The 17,678-nt window shown below is 42.7% G+C and overlaps 5 protein-coding genes across 6 annotated transcripts; 2 read left to right on the top strand and 3 right to left on the bottom strand.

The window, feature by feature from the left end:
* The first annotated feature begins 5,821 nt into the window (after positions 1–5,821).
* LOC108073512 (proton-coupled amino acid transporter-like protein CG1139) lies at positions 5,822–12,474 on the top strand. 2 transcript variants are annotated; one of them, XM_017165184.3, is made up of 7 exons: positions 5,822–6,484; positions 10,228–10,381; positions 10,448–10,634; positions 10,842–11,467; positions 11,530–11,705; positions 11,763–11,918; positions 11,972–12,474. In XM_017165184.3, exons 2-7 carry the CDS (start codon positions 10,230–10,232, stop codon positions 12,061–12,063), a joined length of 1,389 nt encoding a protein of 462 aa, XP_017020673.1. In that variant the 5' UTR covers positions 5,822–6,484; positions 10,228–10,229; the 3' UTR covers positions 12,064–12,474. The 2 variants fall into 2 exon arrangements, with proteins under 2 accessions (XP_017020673.1, XP_070141783.1); XM_070285682.1 differs by lacking the exon at positions 5,822–6,484 and adding an exon at positions 7,893–8,243.
* LOC108073513 (2-aminoadipate transaminase) lies at positions 12,335–14,066 on the bottom strand. The gene is made up of 4 exons (XM_017165185.3): positions 13,749–14,066; positions 13,567–13,688; positions 13,204–13,505; positions 12,335–13,144 (listed from the first exon to the last, which is right to left on the bottom strand). The coding sequence occupies exons 1-4, from the start codon at positions 13,908–13,910 to the stop codon at positions 12,471–12,473; spliced, it is 1,260 nt and encodes a 419-aa protein (XP_017020674.1). The 5' UTR covers positions 13,911–14,066; the 3' UTR covers positions 12,335–12,470.
* A 147-nt stretch (positions 14,067–14,213) lies between these two features.
* Positions 14,214–14,965, top strand: Blos2 (biogenesis of lysosome-related organelles complex 1 subunit 2). Its single transcript, XM_017165187.3, has one exon. It carries the CDS (start codon positions 14,379–14,381, stop codon positions 14,856–14,858), a length of 480 nt encoding a protein of 159 aa, XP_017020676.1. The 5' UTR covers positions 14,214–14,378; the 3' UTR covers positions 14,859–14,965.
* Positions 14,869–15,371, bottom strand: LOC108073515 (immediate early response 3-interacting protein 1). Its single transcript, XM_017165188.2, has 3 exons — positions 15,193–15,371; positions 15,033–15,131; positions 14,869–14,974 (listed from the first exon to the last, which is right to left on the bottom strand). The coding sequence occupies exons 1-3, from the start codon at positions 15,278–15,280 to the stop codon at positions 14,919–14,921; spliced, it is 243 nt and encodes an 80-aa protein (XP_017020677.1). The 5' UTR covers positions 15,281–15,371; the 3' UTR covers positions 14,869–14,918.
* A 112-nt stretch (positions 15,372–15,483) lies between these two features.
* Positions 15,484–17,499, bottom strand: LOC108073591 (uncharacterized). Its single transcript, XM_017165285.3, has 4 exons — positions 17,272–17,499; positions 15,999–17,213; positions 15,693–15,940; positions 15,484–15,600 (listed from the first exon to the last, which is right to left on the bottom strand). The coding sequence occupies exons 1-4, from the start codon at positions 17,409–17,411 to the stop codon at positions 15,551–15,553; spliced, it is 1,653 nt and encodes a 550-aa protein (XP_017020774.1). The 5' UTR covers positions 17,412–17,499; the 3' UTR covers positions 15,484–15,550.
* Between the last annotated feature and the right edge of the window lie 179 nt (positions 17,500–17,678).

Here is a 17,678-nt window from a genome sequence, read left to right as displayed (position 1 = left end):
GACACTCAAGCTCGGGTTGTTGACTTTGAGCGGCCAAGCTCAATTCATTAATTTCACACACAACACTTGGGAATCCTCACTTCCCTCACACCTTGGAAATGCTCACCTTTAAAGGATTTTTGTGGGCCTCGAACTCCTGGAAATATTTAATAAGCAGCACAACTAACGCACTCAGTTCAAGAATCTAAACTAAAAGACTCCGCCAATCTGAGCCGCCAAGTAACCACTTGTCCGTGAAGCAAACGGATAAGAATTCCCTATCTGGATAGGTGTATCCGCGAATAAGTGAAAAAATAAATCAGGGCCACGGGGCAAAGTATCCATCCACCTGCAGCTCAATGACGCTATTGATTATTAATTCTAGTCTGCCGATAGCTGATGATAGGTGACTGGGAAAGAAAGATCTGAGGACCCGCTTCCTACGAAACCTCATAGCGCATGTTAATTTAATTAAAAATCCATGTATTCCCCAATGCAAAAATAGCCGCTGGCCGTGATAAAGCCAATAGATAAGCCGCATTCGGAACAGTTTTAGATATTTCTATAAATACTAAGGGGGCGGGGTAGAAACACCCTCAATATGAATCATTCCTGGCGAACTTTTGAAAGGTTTTCAACTGGATTGAGCTGGGATAGTGTACTATGTATATAAAGAGTTGGCTATCTCCACTTGCTTAGCTAACGAGTTTTATAAGTAATTACACTTGAAGTCAATGTCGATTCCATCGTTCTTCGCTGATCCGCTTTTTGTGGAAGAGTCACTCTTAGGTAACAGACACTTGATGACTGCCAGGGGCTTAACCAAATCCCACAGCAAACAGGGGAGCACCCGATAAGGCCGCTGGCCTAATATCATTTCGCCGTGTTTACACCAGCCTAATTGCAGTCTCAAGTGATATACGGTGGCATGCCGAACATAAAAACCAATTACTTTGTTGTGTCTCACTGAACTGAACTGGCTAGTTGATTAGCTCTGGGTGGGTTGTGATTTTTCGTTATTTATTTTCGATTTTTCTGCGATTTATAAGGCTTATAAATCATGTCTGTGGATCACAGGATTTATCTTTGATATACACATAAATTATATCAGAATATTTCTGGGATGACAAACGAATTTCCCTCTAATCGTTCTTGTTTTGTACTAATCTGGGGTGATTATCAATGGAACAAATACAAGGGCATTGCAAAGAATTTTTATAGATTTTCAAAAATAGCTCGTTAAGTGGTATAATAAAGTGGCGTAATTAGAAAACAAAAGCATATTTTTCAAAGTAATGAATATATCTCTCACTTTTCATTAGATTGTTGATCATAGTTTTCAAGAATACAACTTCCATATTATTTTCTTTATGTTTATAAACGATCTATCATAATTTCCATACAATCCACTTATCACCACAATTTCAAAGATGATTTTGCATTATTTTTGCCAATAAAATTCCTCCGTTTAAAATGCCATAATTGATTTCTGATTTATCTGTGATTAACAAGCGATATTGCCCCAATTTGATGACCGACCGCGACCGAATTCCGTTTTAATCGATCGATATTGCATTAACCTGGTATCTGGTGGGACTGATATCAGTTGGGAAACACTCTCGGTTTGAATTACGCTTACGAGGCACTTACTGTATCGCAGGCTGCGCCCGATCCGCTAATCACGGCTATAGTCATATTGCCACAATAAAAACGGAACCGCGCGGAGAACAATTAAATCGAGTATACGCCGCGTTAGCCGCCGGAGTCGAACTTGGCGCTGTTGGTTGTTTGTGGAACGATCGGCGGGCACAGAATAAAAGCGCGAATCTGGTCAGACATTCAATTTAAAACAAAAGTTGGCACTGGCACTTGGCAGTGGCAGTGGCAGTGGATGTGAGCCTCTATATCTCGATCCCAAAGCTCTCGGAACCCGCTCGAGTGTACCGCTTTAGCCCCCTACCGATCTCCGTCGCACGGAGCACTTGGCAATGTCAGCGGTTAAGCAGTAACATTAACATTGAGTCAGTCATAAATATACCTGCTCCGGAGATTGGGCATGGGGATTGCGGGTGATGGTACACATATGCCATACGGAAAACATGATGTGTTTAGGCTCTTTTATTGCAATTCCACACTGACTCGGCCCAGACAGCGGAACGTGAGAAATAACTCAAATCCAGAGACAGACGACAGCGGACAGTTGACATTTGTTGGCAGCCGTTGATAAAGATGTCGTCGATCTTGTAGGCCAGTGCACGCCTGCTCGGAATTCTTATCTCCGAGATAAACTCAAACTAATGGGGGAGTTCTCTGTCGGTTTTAGCTGCGATTACCTGCCAAAGCTTTTGTGATAATTAACCCACGAGTTCCTGTTCTCGTTTCTCTTTTTGTGTTGAGGAATTCCAAAAATGCGACCTAAAGCCCGTTCGAAGACTGTCATTAACGCTTGAAACTGAGTTTTGGCACACAAAAGATTTAAGCCATAATTTGCAACCCGGTCATGACTTTTAAGGCAAATTAAAGAGCTTCAGAATTTACAGACATTCAATCTTTCTATGATTTTTTAAATATTTCTTTAAATTTATTTGAAACAATCTCTTTGAAATTTCTTAAATATAAATTTCTACATTCAATTTGGAAACAGGAAAATTTTCGGAGATTCGAAGCGGAATCTATAGGCAAACTTACAGTCTCTGGCGTTGACATGGCGAGAAGAGAGGACCTTAGACCTTGCACCAGGAACCTAAAGCCTGGAAACCTTTCACCCTGACCGGGCCGGGATCAACTGATCCGAACCCATGGACAGGGCAATGGTAAACTCTGATCTGCATGCAAAAGCCGGCACTGCGAGCAGCACAGCAGGCAGCAGAAACTGTGTCACCCTCAATTCCCACTTCCTTCAACGGGCCTGAGCCAACCCCAATCTAATAATAATAATAATAAATCAGCACTCATCAGCACTGGGCAGCACTCGGCAGCAGTACAGAGGTGTCCGAGTGTCCCAAATGGGAATGGGATTCGCTCTTTTGTGCGCAATTCGTGATTGAAAAAAACGCATAGCGCCTAAAACTGTTTAGAGCCTCAAATTGAGAATAACAAAGCAATTTTTCAATTGAGCTGCCACAAAAAATTACACGATGCCATGAGATATGGAATATGAGATATGGACACAGGCACTGGCAGCACCACCCCGTCCCTCCGTTGGAAAGTAAAAGTCGAGGAAAATTGGCGAGGCCAAAGGGCAGTCGACCACCACCTGACCGTGGTTGTCATCGGATCAGGGCATTCAAAGAGAGATGTAAATGGAAATGGAGAGCACATCTCAAACCAGAAATGGACCAGCGGCACGTGTTCTTTGTTGTGTGACACCCAGCAGGGCAGCACAAGTTCAGGGCGAAATCAATTTTCCCCCTGGCCGTAATATGCGGCTGCTCACTTGACGCTATCGGATGCACTTAGGAAAATGGTGGGGAAAATATTTGCAAATAAAGTATTTATATATAAAATATGTTTTGAAATTATGGTAAAAAAAATTTGGGTTTTATTTAAATTATGTGCTTTAACATAACATTTTAGCATATAGCGTTTTAAACTTTATAGGTAAAAATATATTTAAATCTATTTTAAGTGCACTTAACGCCTCCACAAATAAAGTCTCATTGAAAACGAAATTAAATATTCAATTACATTTAAAATAAATACTAAAAAACACAATGTGTACGTCAAATATACCTACGTCAATATATGAAATCAATGTTGTATATACGTAATGAAAATCATGACGCTTAAACCAAATATTTTATTCAAGGAACAATGCTTCACTTGCTTTAATATTATTCTTTTCAATCAAAATATTTTTATTTATTTATTTATAAGCAGAAAAAAACCCAAAACCCATTCATAAGTTCCCTAAAATACCCAGTGAACACTCAACTTTGTGGCTCACTGTAAGCGTCAATATTCCTCAAATTAAATATAATTTAAGCCAAACAGAGTGCTTGTACGCTTTTACACCTAATCAGATGAAATTCGCAAGCAATTATCACGGCATCTCTATATATTTAACTGCAAATGAGTTTGCCTTGCCTGATCAGATTGGAAATGTGTCATTTTCATAACGATATCTAAATACATGTGTTTAAAGCTGAAAGCTTTTTTTAGCATTCAGTTAAATTAGAGTTTTCACCTTGAAGTCATCTCGCTGGAAAAATGATGGATGTTTTTCCTTGGCCAAATGTGATTAATCCTAGTCGTAATATTAATAAATTGGCATAAATATTTGCCCCTATAAATCATAGATAAGTTTATGACGAGGTGCGAATTACTGGCAATTCTGACAAAGAATTAACACTACCGACTTAATTGAAGCCGTCCATTGATCTAGAGGCCATTAAACCTGTAAACCATTAACCATATTAGCCCATTAGAGCGGATTTGCCGACGTCAGTGGAAAGAAGAAATGCGCAAATATGTTTTTGGCCAACTCGGAACCAGCTTCCCTTTCGATTCAGCCAAAGTCAAGAGTGGCTAGACCGAAAGACTACGTCAGAGCCTGGCCAGATGGGGGGAACAGGTTTTCTGGGGCGGGTATCACGTATCGCGGGTATCGCGGGTATCGCTCTGGTTATTGATCGCTTCGCTCCAGTGAGGGATAACTGGGGTAATTCCCAGGCACATGCGGCGTATGCGCAATGCAGGCGCAGGAAATTTCATTCGGCCAAGTTAACAGGCCGTCGCAGAACAGCACTCCACACACTCCCTCCTCCTTCTTGAGAGAAACCAGTTAGCTGGCGCTGAGAAAGTGCATTAAGCCATCGCCTCGAATCGTTGATTGAACCGAATCGCACTGCAAAAAAAAACATGTTAATTGCCCGCCGATCGAAGTGTGTTGGACACAGTAGTAGCTGGTTACTGGTTCTTTTGCCGTCTTGCCATAAGCCAGACAATGCCCCGCGTCCAAATATTTGGCAATGTCTCTCTGTGTGCCAAGACAGAAAAGTGGCCCACGGTTTGGCGATTGGCAAGGAGGAACGAGGAACCGAGAAGATCAGGCCTTGATGATGGTTACATGAAAACGTGTTGAGTGACTGTCATTAAGCGATCGCTTATGGTTAACAGATGAGCTTGGGGAATATGGGGGAAAGCTGTTCAGGGAGCACAAGCTGACCACTTAGGGAATGCAAAGAAAGGGACTGAGTAAAGGAACTCCCAGGGAGTTGGAATTATAAATGTAATTTTATATTTAATAAATTAGTGGAAAGGAAGCCAAGTTACTTAAGAAGCCTAGAAATTACTAGCACCTCGGTTTATTAAGACCAGCAACTAACCTGTGTGTCCAGTTTGCTGTTACTTGGCTTAAAGCAGGAAAACATATTATGTATGAATAGGTAAAGTAAATGCTATAAATCCCTAGACTATAATTAGTTCTAAAGTTGATAAAAATGTGCCTAAACTTTATTAAATCAAATATTAAATATTATTGAAATTAATATTATTCTAAATTTATAAAGGCTTGGCTATAGTTTTTATTACAACACCTACACACCTTCCATAGTAGCTAAGATCTTAAAGTAAACATAGACTATTTATATAGTAACAAATAGCAAACATAGACTATTTGAATAGCTAACTTTCGTTAGAAATAATTAAGAATTTCACACTTAATTTCTTGGTGACGCTTTAACCTTAAATTCTACAAAACTGGAATGCAACTGTTAAAATCAATACAAGTAGAAAACCCTCAACAATAAGGTGTTAAATAGTAGAGAAAATCTAAAAACAATATTATTAAAATCTGAAAAGTAAGGAAACTATCAACACAAGCCCAAAACTAAAACCATACCTCCGAGGATTTGTATAAATCATACAATTATTAATCTCAACAACAAGTTGGGGGTAAACAACTCCATAAACCATTGATATTTAGCCCTGAGTCCGAGTCCAGGATCCTCTTTCTATTCGCTTTGTAATGCCCCTAAGTGATCAGATTGATACACAAACGAAAGCCACCGTGTCCCAGCATCCCTCCTCCCTCAGCCAACCCATCCATCTAACCGTTGGATTCTGCGACACTCGGCAAATGTGCGAGATGGTTCCCTGTGTGTGTCGCTTGAGCATGTGAAAAGTGAGGCCGGTGGTGTGCGTGTCGTGCAACGTTTCGCGCGATGCTTAAAACTGGTGACCCACGTTGGGTCTGATTTAGTCGTTAACGCGCGGCCAACACGATCACACCGCAGATCCATCCGATCCGACCAACTATACAGCTCGTGCATCATCATCGCCTAGTATATAGCCTATAGTGTGTAGTGTAAGTGCGCGGCGTTGATTTAGATTTATGTTTTATTCCGTGATTCGAGTGTTTCGGTTAATTGTCAAAATAATCAACTAACTAAGCGGCATTGCCAAGAGTTCGACATCGAATATATATAGATATATATATATGCAACAGAAGCTGCACTCGCTCCCGTTAATAACCCAGAGTTTTGCAATCCCTCAGACAACGACGGTAAGTGAGCAAATTTCTGGCGATCTCTCTATTTTTGTGTATTTTTTGTGCTGTTATTTTTGTATGTTTTGTTTTTTTTTTTTTGGGAGGGGTAATTAGACAGCGGAAGTCGCGATGCTCGACTTTTGCAAATTAGTAAGTCGAGCCCGAGTGCACAGATCGTTCGGTTCAGTTTAGCTACGTCAAGTGAAGACCATAACCCCGCGACCCGCAATTAATTTTAGTTAAATTTAGACAACGTTTGACGTAAAACATCGATTGCTACAAAAATAGATAAAAGAAAAGTGCAAAGGGTCAAGGTTTGTGATTTGTTATTAGTTTTGTTTGAAAAGTTCAATAAAAGCCGGAAAATAGACACAACTTTTGCATAAATAAAAGCATAAATCAAGCTTTGAGAGCAATTCATTGAGAGAAAGACCCATTTTCTTTAGTAATTTATTAATTTAAAGCATGAATATAACCTCTGACTTAATCATAGGTTGAGGAGTAACAAGTTTATATATAGTATAACTACACATTTCCATTAATAATAAAAATAAGAATCAATAAGTGACTTAATTAATGGAGTATTAACCCATTGAATTCAACTAAAGATAAAGATTCCTCAAGTATTATTTGAATATTTACTTATCTTCAATATGATACACAATTTCAAGTCTCTGTTCAACATTTATAATGCAGTATTATAAATCCATGGAACTTTATTTATTTTGCAACCGAGCGCCTGATAAGGCATAGCATAGAAGTCTCAGATAAAAAGCACACATCACTCATACGTCCAGTTGGCCAAGCTGATGTGCCAACAAACAAAGATCCATGACTTCTCCGGCATTTGCACACTCCTGAGTAAAGGTTGGAAAAATAGCGATGTTAACATATCACAATAAATAATTACTGACCATTGATTGCCAATTTTATCTGCTTAATGCTGTCATTAGCCATTTGGATGTGTAAAATTAATCAATAGTATTTACTTTCAATGAAGGTGTTGTGCAAACGAACATGCATTATTCACTTACATTTTTAAATAAATTTTTCCAAAACAAAACCCAAAACTAACCAGTTATTAACAGAAATCGAAAGCCAGTATATAATTATTGAGCATTGCTATTGTTTTTGTGAAGTAAGTTTCTTATTAAATTTATATTTGTTTAACCTATTAACATTTTTATTAAATGTATTTGTTTCGTAACCCAAAGTAAGAAAAAATATATATGAATTTAAACTAAGTTAGTTAGTTTTTGATAGTTATTGAATAACAATTTTCCTGTGCGACTATCGATATTTTTCCTCCTCCCCAAAACGCCTTGATTAATGTTCGCCTGCCGTGGAAAATTCGATTAAAAACCTGCCCTGGCTGTTCAGTTGCCACTCCACCACATTCGTCGGCCGAAAACAGAAGTTGCTGTCCCCCCACCCCGTCGCCACCACCATTCGGTGTCACTTTTCCACCTGCCAAGAACTTTTCCACTCCAAAATTCACTGCCAGAGCCAGCAGAGTCGAAAACTGTGGTTTCGAAAAACGAAATGATTAAGCGGAGCAAGGCCGACGGCTTTTATAAGCCAGCAGTAGCGGCTTAGAAGCCGATCGGCCAAGATCCGCTGCTGGCAACCTGAAATGCGGTGCTGTTAATTGAAATTTGTATTCCGCGGCAGCGAGTCAAGTGCTGCAAACGACGACGTCTAAGGCCAAGCGGCCTGGCCTGGCTCATTGAACTTGGCTAAGTCTCGGGTCTAGACATTAAAAACAACAGCATTAGTGAGTAAATAAAAGCACAATAAAAAATACAAGCGAAGAAACCAAAACAAAAAGCCGAGAGAGTCGCGTGCCGCTTTCAATTGATATTCCGCCGGTGTTCACGTGAACAGAATGCGAGCGAGCGAGCGAGTGAGCGATTCATGGGGAATTCTTGGCTTAAAAACATTTTCAAAAATATTTTGTTTTGCCTATTTATAGACAGCTGCAAAAAGGGGAAAATGGATAAAGTGCAAAATGAAATACGAAAAAAGGAAAGGATGAGGCCCACTAAATCATGCGCAGCCAAGTCAAAGCAAATTGGCAATTTTGCAAATCGACATCGTCACATAAAATTAATTTATTTGCATACTATAATAACGCAAATGCAAATGGCAATCCAGTTTAAACCGCCTGCACTTCATTAGTAAAACAAACTAAAGGGGTTTGTTTTGTTTGCGGATAGTTGAAATAAATTATGGAGATTATTTCTGCGAATTCTGTTTTGCGTAGTCTCTTGGCCTTTGTCTATTTTCGGTGGTGATCTCTGATGGTTTTAAAACAAAAAGCCGGAATTAGACTATTAGAAAGCTTATCTTTATGTTTATTTTGGCTTGAAGAATTTCACATAAAATGTATTCTTAGGAAAATAAAATTACTCTTTCTCGTTTACTATATTTTTATGGTTTAAAATTTGATAAGCTGGGCTTAAACTTTCCTTCAAATTAATATGCTGGGCAGCCAATAGGAATTTCACATAAAATTAGACATGCAAGTCATATTCACTTTATTTTCTATTGTAAGGCATTACTCATACGCCCTGTAAAAGTCAGTCTTATATATTTTTCAGGCTCATAAAACCCAAGCCGGAATTGGGCCATTAGAAGCTTTTCTATACATATCAGATTCCCTTTAAATCATTATATATGCCAGCTTGCAATTGTTCCTATCATAAATGAATTATTTTACATAGATTTTCCCCAGAGATTACTCAACCCAGTAGAGTTCCCAAAAGCCAATTCAGTAAAATCACATAATCAAGAGCTCCCCGGAGATCGGTTAATGACTTCCGCATATCTCAGACTGTGTAAGTGGCGGAGAAAACCCGCCGTACTTGAGATTATGCAGAGTGTCATTCAGGTTCTCTTGATTGGCTCTTGGTCTGACATACCTAAACTTATCTGATCTGCAGATATCATCTGAACAATTACCTAATGACAATTGCACGAACAGGAAAAGTTATACCAATTTGCCAAAATTTCCATATCTCTCAGGGCAGATGAGATTATCTTAACTGGAAGCCGTAAACTTTCGAATTGCTTGTTGTCACACAGCACAACACACATATTTCCTAATTAAGCTTGGGGCCGAGATACGAGGGGTGGACCAGCCAGAGGAGGTGGCGAAGGCGGAGCGATTAGGGCGGACAAACAAAGTCCGATCCGTAGACAAGTGACACTGAAATTGGCTTTTGTTATTTCGCTTCGTTCTATTTTAGCACGTCTCAGAACACTGCACGAAATGTCAGGTACTCGTAATGCTACTACTACCCTTTGAGTCGAAAGGGAGGTGTGGATGGGGATGGGGATGGGGATGGGCATGCAGTCGGATCGGGGCAACGCTTCGCTAGCACTGAACTTGACATTGTCGAGGTCTGCTTTCAATTTAGAAATATGTCAGCGGCACAGACTATTTTCAGAGCGGCGCGCACTGTGCACATCACGCACTTGTTGCGCCACAGATTCAGATTCAGATAAAGATACGGATGCAGAGAGAGTGGTAGATGCTGATGAGGCAGCTAAAGAGTTACAGGTGGGAAATGGACTTAAAGGGTATGAGTTTAATACCCCTTTAGTTAATTATTTATGGCATAATTTAAACGTAGTTCCGGATTTTGTTAATTCATTTTTATGGGTATCTTCAAGAACACTTAATTTTTTTGTTTATGTTAATATACTTTCAGAAAACTTATAAATAAATTAATTAATTTATCTCTTAAATCCCACAGCCATGACTAAGAATGGACACAGCAACACAGCCTATGTCAGCGATCATGCAGACAAGTTGGAGCTGGCCGAGAAGGGTCAGAAGAACAAGGCCATAGTGGCCAAGGATCCCGACTACAATCCCTACCACAATCGCGAGGTAGAGCATCCCACGACGTAAGTAAATAACACTAAACATAATAAATTAGAAACGTATCCACTAATTATATGGTTTTTCCACAGAAATTCGGAAACCCTCTTCCATTTACTGAAGGGTTCACTGGGCACTGGTATTCTGGCCATGCCCAATGCCTTCCGTAACTCCGGCTATATCACAGGCTCCATTGGCACCGTTGTTATTGGTTTTATTTGTACATATTGCATCCATCAATTGGTCAAAGCGGAGTTTGAATTGTGCCGAAGAAAGAAGGTAAGAAAATATTGTAAATCTGTTAAAGTTTACTAAGACTAATTAACTCATTAGCAGATGTTTAGTAATATTTAAATTAAAGCAGCTGCTTTTAAAACCTATTTTGTTGTTAATATTTACAATCAGCTGCATGCCTCACTCAAGTATTATTATTTTCAAAGCAAAAGCTAATTTTTTTTATTAATAAAAACCCCCTTCTTCTTACAGATGCCCAGCATGAACTATCCGGCCGTGGCAGAGACAGCTTTGGGCGAAGGACCCAAGTTCTTCCGGTCTATGGCCCCGTACATAGGCACCGTGGTCAATACCTTCCTGCTGATCTACCAACTGGGCACCTGCTGTGTGTACGTCGTATTCGTGGCCTCCAACATTAAGGCCATTGTGGATGCTGTGGGCGATACCAACATCGATGTCAGGCTCTGCATGATCATTATCCTGTTGCCCTTGATCCTGATCAACTGGGTGCGCAACCTCAAGTATTTGGCCCCATTCTCCACGCTGGCCAATGCCATCACCATGGTCTCCTTTGGTATTATTTGCTACTACATCTTCCGGGAGCCCGTGACCACGGAGGGAAAGGATGCCTTTGGCAAACCGGAGAACTTCCCGCTATTCTTCGGCACCGTTCTGTTTGCTTTGGAGGCCATTGGCGTGATTCTGCCGCTGGAGAACGAGATGAAGACACCGCAGAAGTTTGGCGGCAGTTGTGGAGTCCTTAATGTGTCCATGGTTCTGATTGTGTTCCTGTACGTGGGCATGGGTCTCTTTGGCTATCTGAACTACGGATCGGCGGTGCTGGGATCTATTACACTGAATATGCCGGAGCATGAAATGTAGGTTTATTTAGGGATCTCTTTTGATTGTCCTTTGATCTTATGACTGATATCTCCCTTAGCTTGTCCATGTGCGTCAAGGGAATGCTGGCCTTTGCCATCTACATCACCCATGGCTTGGCCTGCTATGTGGCCATCGATATTACCTGGAACGATTATGTGGCCAAGCGCCTGGGCCCCCAGCGAAACGCTCTCTTCTGGGAGTATGCCGTGCGAACGATCCTAGTCCTAATGACCTGTAAGTATACTATGGAGTTTGTACCAAAAGATTTCTATATAAAATTTACCTCCATAGTCCTCCTGGCCGTGGCCATTCCCAACCTGGAGCTGTTCATCTCCCTGTTTGGAGCCTTGTGTCTTTCTGCCTTGGGCCTGGCCTTCCCAGCCCTCATCCAGATCTGCACCCATTGGTACCACACCAAGGGACTCAGCAAGGCCTGGCTGCTACTCAGTGAGTTTACCTCTTATACCTGAAATCCTAATACTAATCCTTAATTTTTTTAGGCAACTTTGTGCTCATCATTGTGGGCATTCTGGGCCTGGTGATCGGCACTTATACATCGCTCAAGGAGATCGTGCTGACCTTCTCGGAGTAGATGCGTGAGGGAAGCTACTAAATCCGCCAGCGGGCATTCCAATTCAAGCGAAAGTATTATGAGCAATCGGAAGATATTGAAATCTGTAGACATTCGCAGTGCAGCACAAATGACAAGCAGATACCGATGCAGATACGGTTAAAGATATAGATACAAATGCAGATGCAGATACAGTTGAGCTGTAACTACACTATGTGTTGCGTATTTGTATAGAATTTATCAGATTTGTGATATTTTTAAGCATCGTGCCCAAGAATCTGTACAACAAATATGTGTGTGTATATCGTATATCTCTTTATGTAGTAGATAACATCTTGATAAGTAGTTTAGTGCCAAGTCACATCTTTATAAGCCTTATTTAAAGTACGATAGCAGTCAGCCCACATCAATAAAATTGTTTTGCCATATTAAGATACGTCCTTTATATAATCCCTGAGGGCGTGGCATAGCCTCCTGGCACCATCCACCAGCTTATCTTTCGGGTAAAAGGCAATGGACAACCGGAAGAACTGCTTACCCGTCTCGCCATCCAAGGAGAAGCGTGGTCCGGCTATAAAGTAAATCTTGTGATGCTCCAAACTGTACTTGAGGAATTCCCTGGCATCGAGCGGATCGGGTAGCCGCACCCAGATGAAGTACCCACCCGTGGGACTGACCAATTTGCATCCCTCGGGCAGCTCATTGCGGAGCACCTGGGTGGTGGCCAGCATGCGTTCCTTGTAGGCCTCGTAGAAGCGAGCAATCTGCTTCTGGGCCAGCCTCAGCTCGAAGAGGCTACCCACAATACCAGCCGTGTAATTGTTAAAACAACCGCCGCTGTTGGCAAACCCACTTCCATCCAAGATTGGCTTAATCCGCGGCGGAACCTCCAGCCAACCCACGCGTACGCCAGGTCCCAGGATCTTTGAAAAGCTTCCATTGGAAACGACATGGCCTGCAAAGTTGGGATCGCTTCTGTCGTCATAGGACATCAGGCGGGAATGTTTCGGTTTCTCGCCATAATGCAGGATAGTATAGACATCATCGCAGACCACCAGGAAGTCGTATTTGCGGGCCAGCTGCACAATCCCACGACAAATCTCTGAAAATATTACAAAGAATGATAATTTCCATAGGATTATAATTAAAATTAAAATTAACCTGGTGAAAACAATATCCCTGTGGGATTATGATAGGTGGGTATAGTGTAGTATATACCCCAGAACTCCTTGGTCTTTGAATCAAAGCGTCGCTTGGCCACCTGCTCCTCGAGATCCTTCAGATCCACACCATCATCGTTGAGCTTCACAGGAACTATGGTGAGACTGGTGAAATGCTTCATACTATCCAGGGCTATCATATAGGTGTACTCATCCACGAATATAAAGCCCTGGAAGTCGACCACCGTCGAGAGAAGTAGGTGAAGGCCCTGGGTAGCTCCAGTGGTGATCATTAAGTCCTCACTAGAAAACCACAAAGCTAATTAAATAATTGTTAAAGCCACAAAAACCACTTGACGATTACCTCTTGACGGGGCTCCCATACATTTCGCTGAAATATGTGGCGATCTCATGGCGCACCTCGTACGCCCCACTGGTGGGTCCATACTGGAAAATCAGCGACTGGTTGTCCCGCAGTTCCCGTTGCTGCAAGAAAACCCCCCAAAGGTCATTTCAAGGAGCAGATTGCGTAATTTTACCACTCACCAGGCAATGGTCCGTGGCCTTCCTGAAGTTGTCGCAGTTGGAGGCGAGGAGATCTGTGCCTGGAGCCCCAACCCCGAGGTTTAGGATGTCCGGCTCGTAGACGTTCCAGGCGCCGCCATCGAAGAGGTGCTTGAGCTTGCGATCTTCACTGTTCTGCGACATGTGTTCTGTGGTTTTCCAAGCATACTAATGCCTTATCTGTGGGATGTGTACTTGCATTTATAAACAATGGAAATCTAACATTTTGGAGGCCGTTTATACCCTTTGAAGGGGGAATCGTAGGGGTATAGGTTTAGATTTTATTGTGTTTTAATTAATAATGAAATTGTAATCAATATTTCACCGAAGCCGCCTACTTTTTTAGTTTATGTTTTTGTTAAAAAAAAAAACTATAAATTATTTTGATTTTTTTTTCAAATTATAAATTTATAAATAAAAAATAAAATAAATAAAAAATAAATAAATTATAAATAAATAATGACAAATTAAGGGGTACCGCGAATTCCAGACTCCCCAAAGCTTTCAACGTATTTCGTGGTTAATGGCGAAAAGCTCCATTCGCACCGCAACCCCAGCAACAGCTGATTGAAGAAAGCCTTTCTATTCGAAAAACTCGGAAAACTCCTCAATATGGACGCTGAAAAGCCCACTACAAGTGCCGCGGCCGCAGCACAGGACCCCAATCCGCTCCTGGACTCGCCGCTGCACGGACCCACCCTGTCCAGCGCCTCCAGCTTCGAGGCCCTGACCCGCCACGACCCGAATCTCAGTCGGCTGGCCACGAAGATGTTCCAGAAGACGGAGGAGTACATCACCCACGAGCTGAACGCGCCCCTGGAGGACTACAGGCTGCTGGAGGAGATGAACAGGGCCACCATAGCCAAGTACAAGGACATGCGCCAGATTGCGGAGAACCTGAACGCCTCGACCAGCGAGCTCAGCCTGAAGTTCCAGCAACTGGCCCCCCTGATGCAGCAAATCGACGAGATCTCCGACACGGTGGACAAACTGGAGGCGGCGGCCTACAAACTGGACGCCTACAGCATAGCCCTGGAAAACCGCGTAAAGTGCGTGCTCCAGAGGAAGTCCGGTGGCCAGGCGGCGCAGTGAACAAATAGACTTTTCGGCTTGCAAAGGCTTTATGTGGTACATTTGTTACGGTCTAAGGCGTCAGCCAAGTAATAGTTTAAATAAAATCGCAATTATATTAAGGAAGATCAGGGGAACTGCAAGAGGAAAGGGGTTTTTAGTTAAAACTGTGAAGGAGCAGCGGGCTCTACCTACTTTTGGCCACTGTGCGGATGGAGCGGATGAGGTTCAGCACCTGGTCCTTGGCCGTGGGGGCTCCAAAGTCCTGCTGACCCGCCTGGCGACCCCATCCAACTGCGAAATATGCACAAAAACATGACATGCGTGGCACAGACAACAAGTGTTAGTCACTCACACTTGGCCAGGAACCGCTCCTCGTGCAGGATGCAGACCGCGTTCAGGCACAGCAGCGAGGCTTCGATCAGCGTCCACAGGGTAAACATGTTAGCGGCAACAGTCTAATTTAACAATTTAATCCTAAATTACAACGATCGGCGGCTATGTCGGCGTGCGCGGTGAGTGTCGAGTCGTGTCAGCGTGCGCGGTGAATGTCGTCGCTGCTATTCACCGCGAACGCCGACACAGCTGTTTTGGAAAACGGAATGTCATAAAAAAAAAGAAGAAGACTTCGCGCAATATTCCAAAATTCCTTATCAGTTTTTACAGAGTTTATTTGCTAATAAAATTAAACAATCTTAATGTTATCAACACTTTTATTGAGCCCACGGCAAAACACCCAAGGCACATTTGGACCAGTCGTTGTCTGAAAAGAATACAAATAAAATGTAAATATAATAAAAATAAAATAAAATAAACACAATATATAATCATTATTGCAACGTAATGAAAACCCACCTTTCTCTATGCTCCAAAAGCCCAAATCCGAGGTTTCAACGCTGGAAAATGTATTTCCCCTACTCTGAGCTTGGGCAGACAGGAGTTTTTCCAGGTAATCCAGGCTATAGCTCTCCTCCGAGGAACTATCATCTTCCATAGGTTCTGGCTCCCCTGGTTTCTGGTCTTCCTTCAAGCGTATACTGCAGAGGTTGGTCAACGCCTCCAACTGAGTCTGACTAAAAGGTGGATCCGCCAGAGGCAACAGGCTAAAAACAACAATATAGCTTTACAATCCAGTAAATAGTCAGTAAAAGTATAGCTTACCCCTTGAGAATAGCCCCCGAGTACTCGCTAAAGGGAGGAACTCGCTGCATTATAAACTCCCTATCGAAAACCCACGTCTTGGCCTTTTTGGGATTGTCACCAAAGATAAGCGTAACTGCAGAGTCCACGCCAGAGTGTACCAGGAGGCGGCGCATGGTTTTCGAATGGACATTTGTGTTGAGGGAGGAGAAGTCCACCGGCTTTAGTTTATTGTCCAAATCAAGCTCCTCCTTGTACATGCGCTTCATGCGGAACAGCATTCCAAAGGTTTGAATCATCTTGGTGGCCCAGTACCTGGCCCCCAGCCGCCTTTCATCACTTTCGTTTGGATTCTCAGCCAAGCGAACCAAGGCCACAAAGAAACTCTCGATGTAGCCCTGCATGGCTAGTAGTCTAAACAGATCCTGGGTTCCAGCAACAAGCGCATCCTCGTCGTCACCGATTTCCAAGCCGACGCCCAGGAAGTACTGCATTTTAAGGAGACAACCCATGTAAATGTCCAGCAGATCCTTCATCGAAGAGGAATGGCGTTTTATCTTGACACTGAGGTCGCTCAGCACAGAGTCCAGGATCTCCTTGGAGACCTTCGCCTTCTTGCCGGAGGAGTAGACGCGAATCTTGTTGAACTCTGCGCTGGATTTCAGTTTGCTGATGGCCTTAAGTTTGTCCGCTCCCCTTAGAAGGCACTCCAGGGTTAGGTCGTAAATCTCCAGAAGGCTGCTAACCTCCTCCTCGAACTTGAGCTTGTCCTTGCGCTGCAGCTTGCCCGCGTCCAAATTGGACAGGGACTCCTTGTGCGGCAGCCAGTAGTACGTCCGCAGCCACTCCAGGCAGTGCTGGGAGGTGCTCCTTAGCACCTCCACCGGCGGCAGCTCCTGTCCGTGGGCACACAAGTGCCGCAGGTCCACGATGAACGACTGGAGACCCAGTTCCTTGGCCGTCTCGTACATGCTGCTCATGTTGTGGCCCTGTATTATGGAGGACATGAAGTTGTAAAACCTCGAGAAGGCGCTGGCGTAGGTGGTCTGTATCGTGGCGTTGCCCTCCTTGTCCGCCAGCTGGGCCTGGACGAGCACCGATGTGGCCAGGACAGCCGCCGGGCAGAGGTTCGCTCGTCGCAGGCCCCAAACGCGGATTTTACTCAGAGCCTGGCGACGATCGGCGGTCTTGGAGCCCTTTCCGAATAACCCGGCATAGGTCTCATTGAACTCCAACCTGGAAATGTTTATAAACAATTAAATTGGTGTTTATTTATTAGGTTTAATGCACGCACGTGTCTCGCCAAGGGGTCACCACAGTCCTTTGTTTTACCGCTGCAGGTGGGGTGGCAGGGGATGTTTTAGCATTTGGCGCTTTGCCCTTCTCCGGGCTTTTCTTTTTAGCCACTGGCTTTTCTTTTTTCCCCACTGCCATGGCTGTTTTTAATGTGTTTTTAAATGAGTTTTAAGCAAAACAAACCGCCTTTGTTATCAGTGATGGCGAAAGGCAGGGGCTGCCAACTTGCCTTAAGAAATGTCTAGCTTTTGTTTGGCTATTTTTTCGTTTCAGTTATAATAAAATGATCAAAAATGCTAAAATTTAATGATTTTATGATGAAATTCTCTTCAAATTGTTAAATTTTCATTTGTATGCATAAAAGGCGTCAAAAGGCGGTACATTTAGCCTTATTAACGCACATTT

The sequence above is a fragment of the Drosophila kikkawai genome, chromosome 3L (assembly GCF_030179895.1).
Source record: "Drosophila kikkawai strain 14028-0561.14 chromosome 3L, DkikHiC1v2, whole genome shotgun sequence".
NCBI classification, from domain to species: domain Eukaryota; kingdom Metazoa; phylum Arthropoda; class Insecta; order Diptera; family Drosophilidae; genus Drosophila; species Drosophila kikkawai.
Note: the sequence above shows the minus strand (reverse complement) of the source record. Positions and strands in the feature narration are given on the sequence as shown.

What these genes read in the sequence shown, in the direction of transcription:
- LOC108073512 (XM_017165184.3), top strand. Translation starts at nt 10,230, where the DNA reads ATGACTAAGAATGGACACAGCAACACAGCCTATGTCAGCGATCATGCA. An exon ending in AATATGCCGGAGCATGAAAT is followed by an intron (nt 11,468 to 11,529) that starts GTAGGTTTATTT and finishes TATCTCCCTTAG; the next exon opens with CTTGTCCATGTGCGTCAAGG. An exon ending in GATCCTAGTCCTAATGACCT is followed by an intron (nt 11,706 to 11,762) that starts GTAAGTATACTA and finishes TTACCTCCATAG; the next exon opens with TCCTCCTGGCCGTGGCCATT.
- LOC108073515 (XM_017165188.2), bottom strand. Translation starts at nt 15,280, where the DNA reads ATGTTTACCCTGTGGACGCTGATCGAAGCCTCGCTGCTGTGCCTGAAC. An exon ending in GGAGCGGTTCCTGGCCAAGT is followed by an intron (nt 15,132 to 15,192) that starts GTGAGTGACTAA and finishes CATATTTCGCAG; the next exon opens with TTGGATGGGGTCGCCAGGCG. An exon ending in CATCCGCACAGTGGCCAAAA is followed by an intron (nt 14,975 to 15,032) that starts GTAGGTAGAGCC and finishes TTCCTCTTGCAG; the next exon opens with TTCCCCTGATCTTCCTTAAT.
- LOC108073591 (XM_017165285.3), bottom strand. Translation starts at nt 17,411, where the DNA reads ATGGCAGTGGGGAAAAAAGAAAAGCCAGTGGCTAAAAAGAAAAGCCCG. An exon ending in GTGACCCCTTGGCGAGACAC is followed by an intron (nt 17,214 to 17,271) that starts GTGCGTGCATTA and finishes AAACATTTCCAG; the next exon opens with GTTGGAGTTCAATGAGACCT. An exon ending in TCGGGGGCTATTCTCAAGGG is followed by an intron (nt 15,941 to 15,998) that starts GTAAGCTATACT and finishes TGTTGTTTTTAG; the next exon opens with CCTGTTGCCTCTGGCGGATC.
- Blos2 (XM_017165187.3), top strand. Translation starts at nt 14,379, where the DNA reads ATGGACGCTGAAAAGCCCACTACAAGTGCCGCGGCCGCAGCACAGGAC.
- LOC108073513 (XM_017165185.3), bottom strand. Translation starts at nt 13,910, where the DNA reads ATGTCGCAGAACAGTGAAGATCGCAAGCTCAAGCACCTCTTCGATGGC. An exon ending in AGGCCACGGACCATTGCCTG is followed by an intron (nt 13,689 to 13,748) that starts GTGAGTGGTAAA and finishes GTTTTCTTGCAG; the next exon opens with CAACGGGAACTGCGGGACAA. An exon ending in TATGGGAGCCCCGTCAAGAG is followed by an intron (nt 13,506 to 13,566) that starts GTAATCGTCAAG and finishes GTGGTTTTCTAG; the next exon opens with TGAGGACTTAATGATCACCA.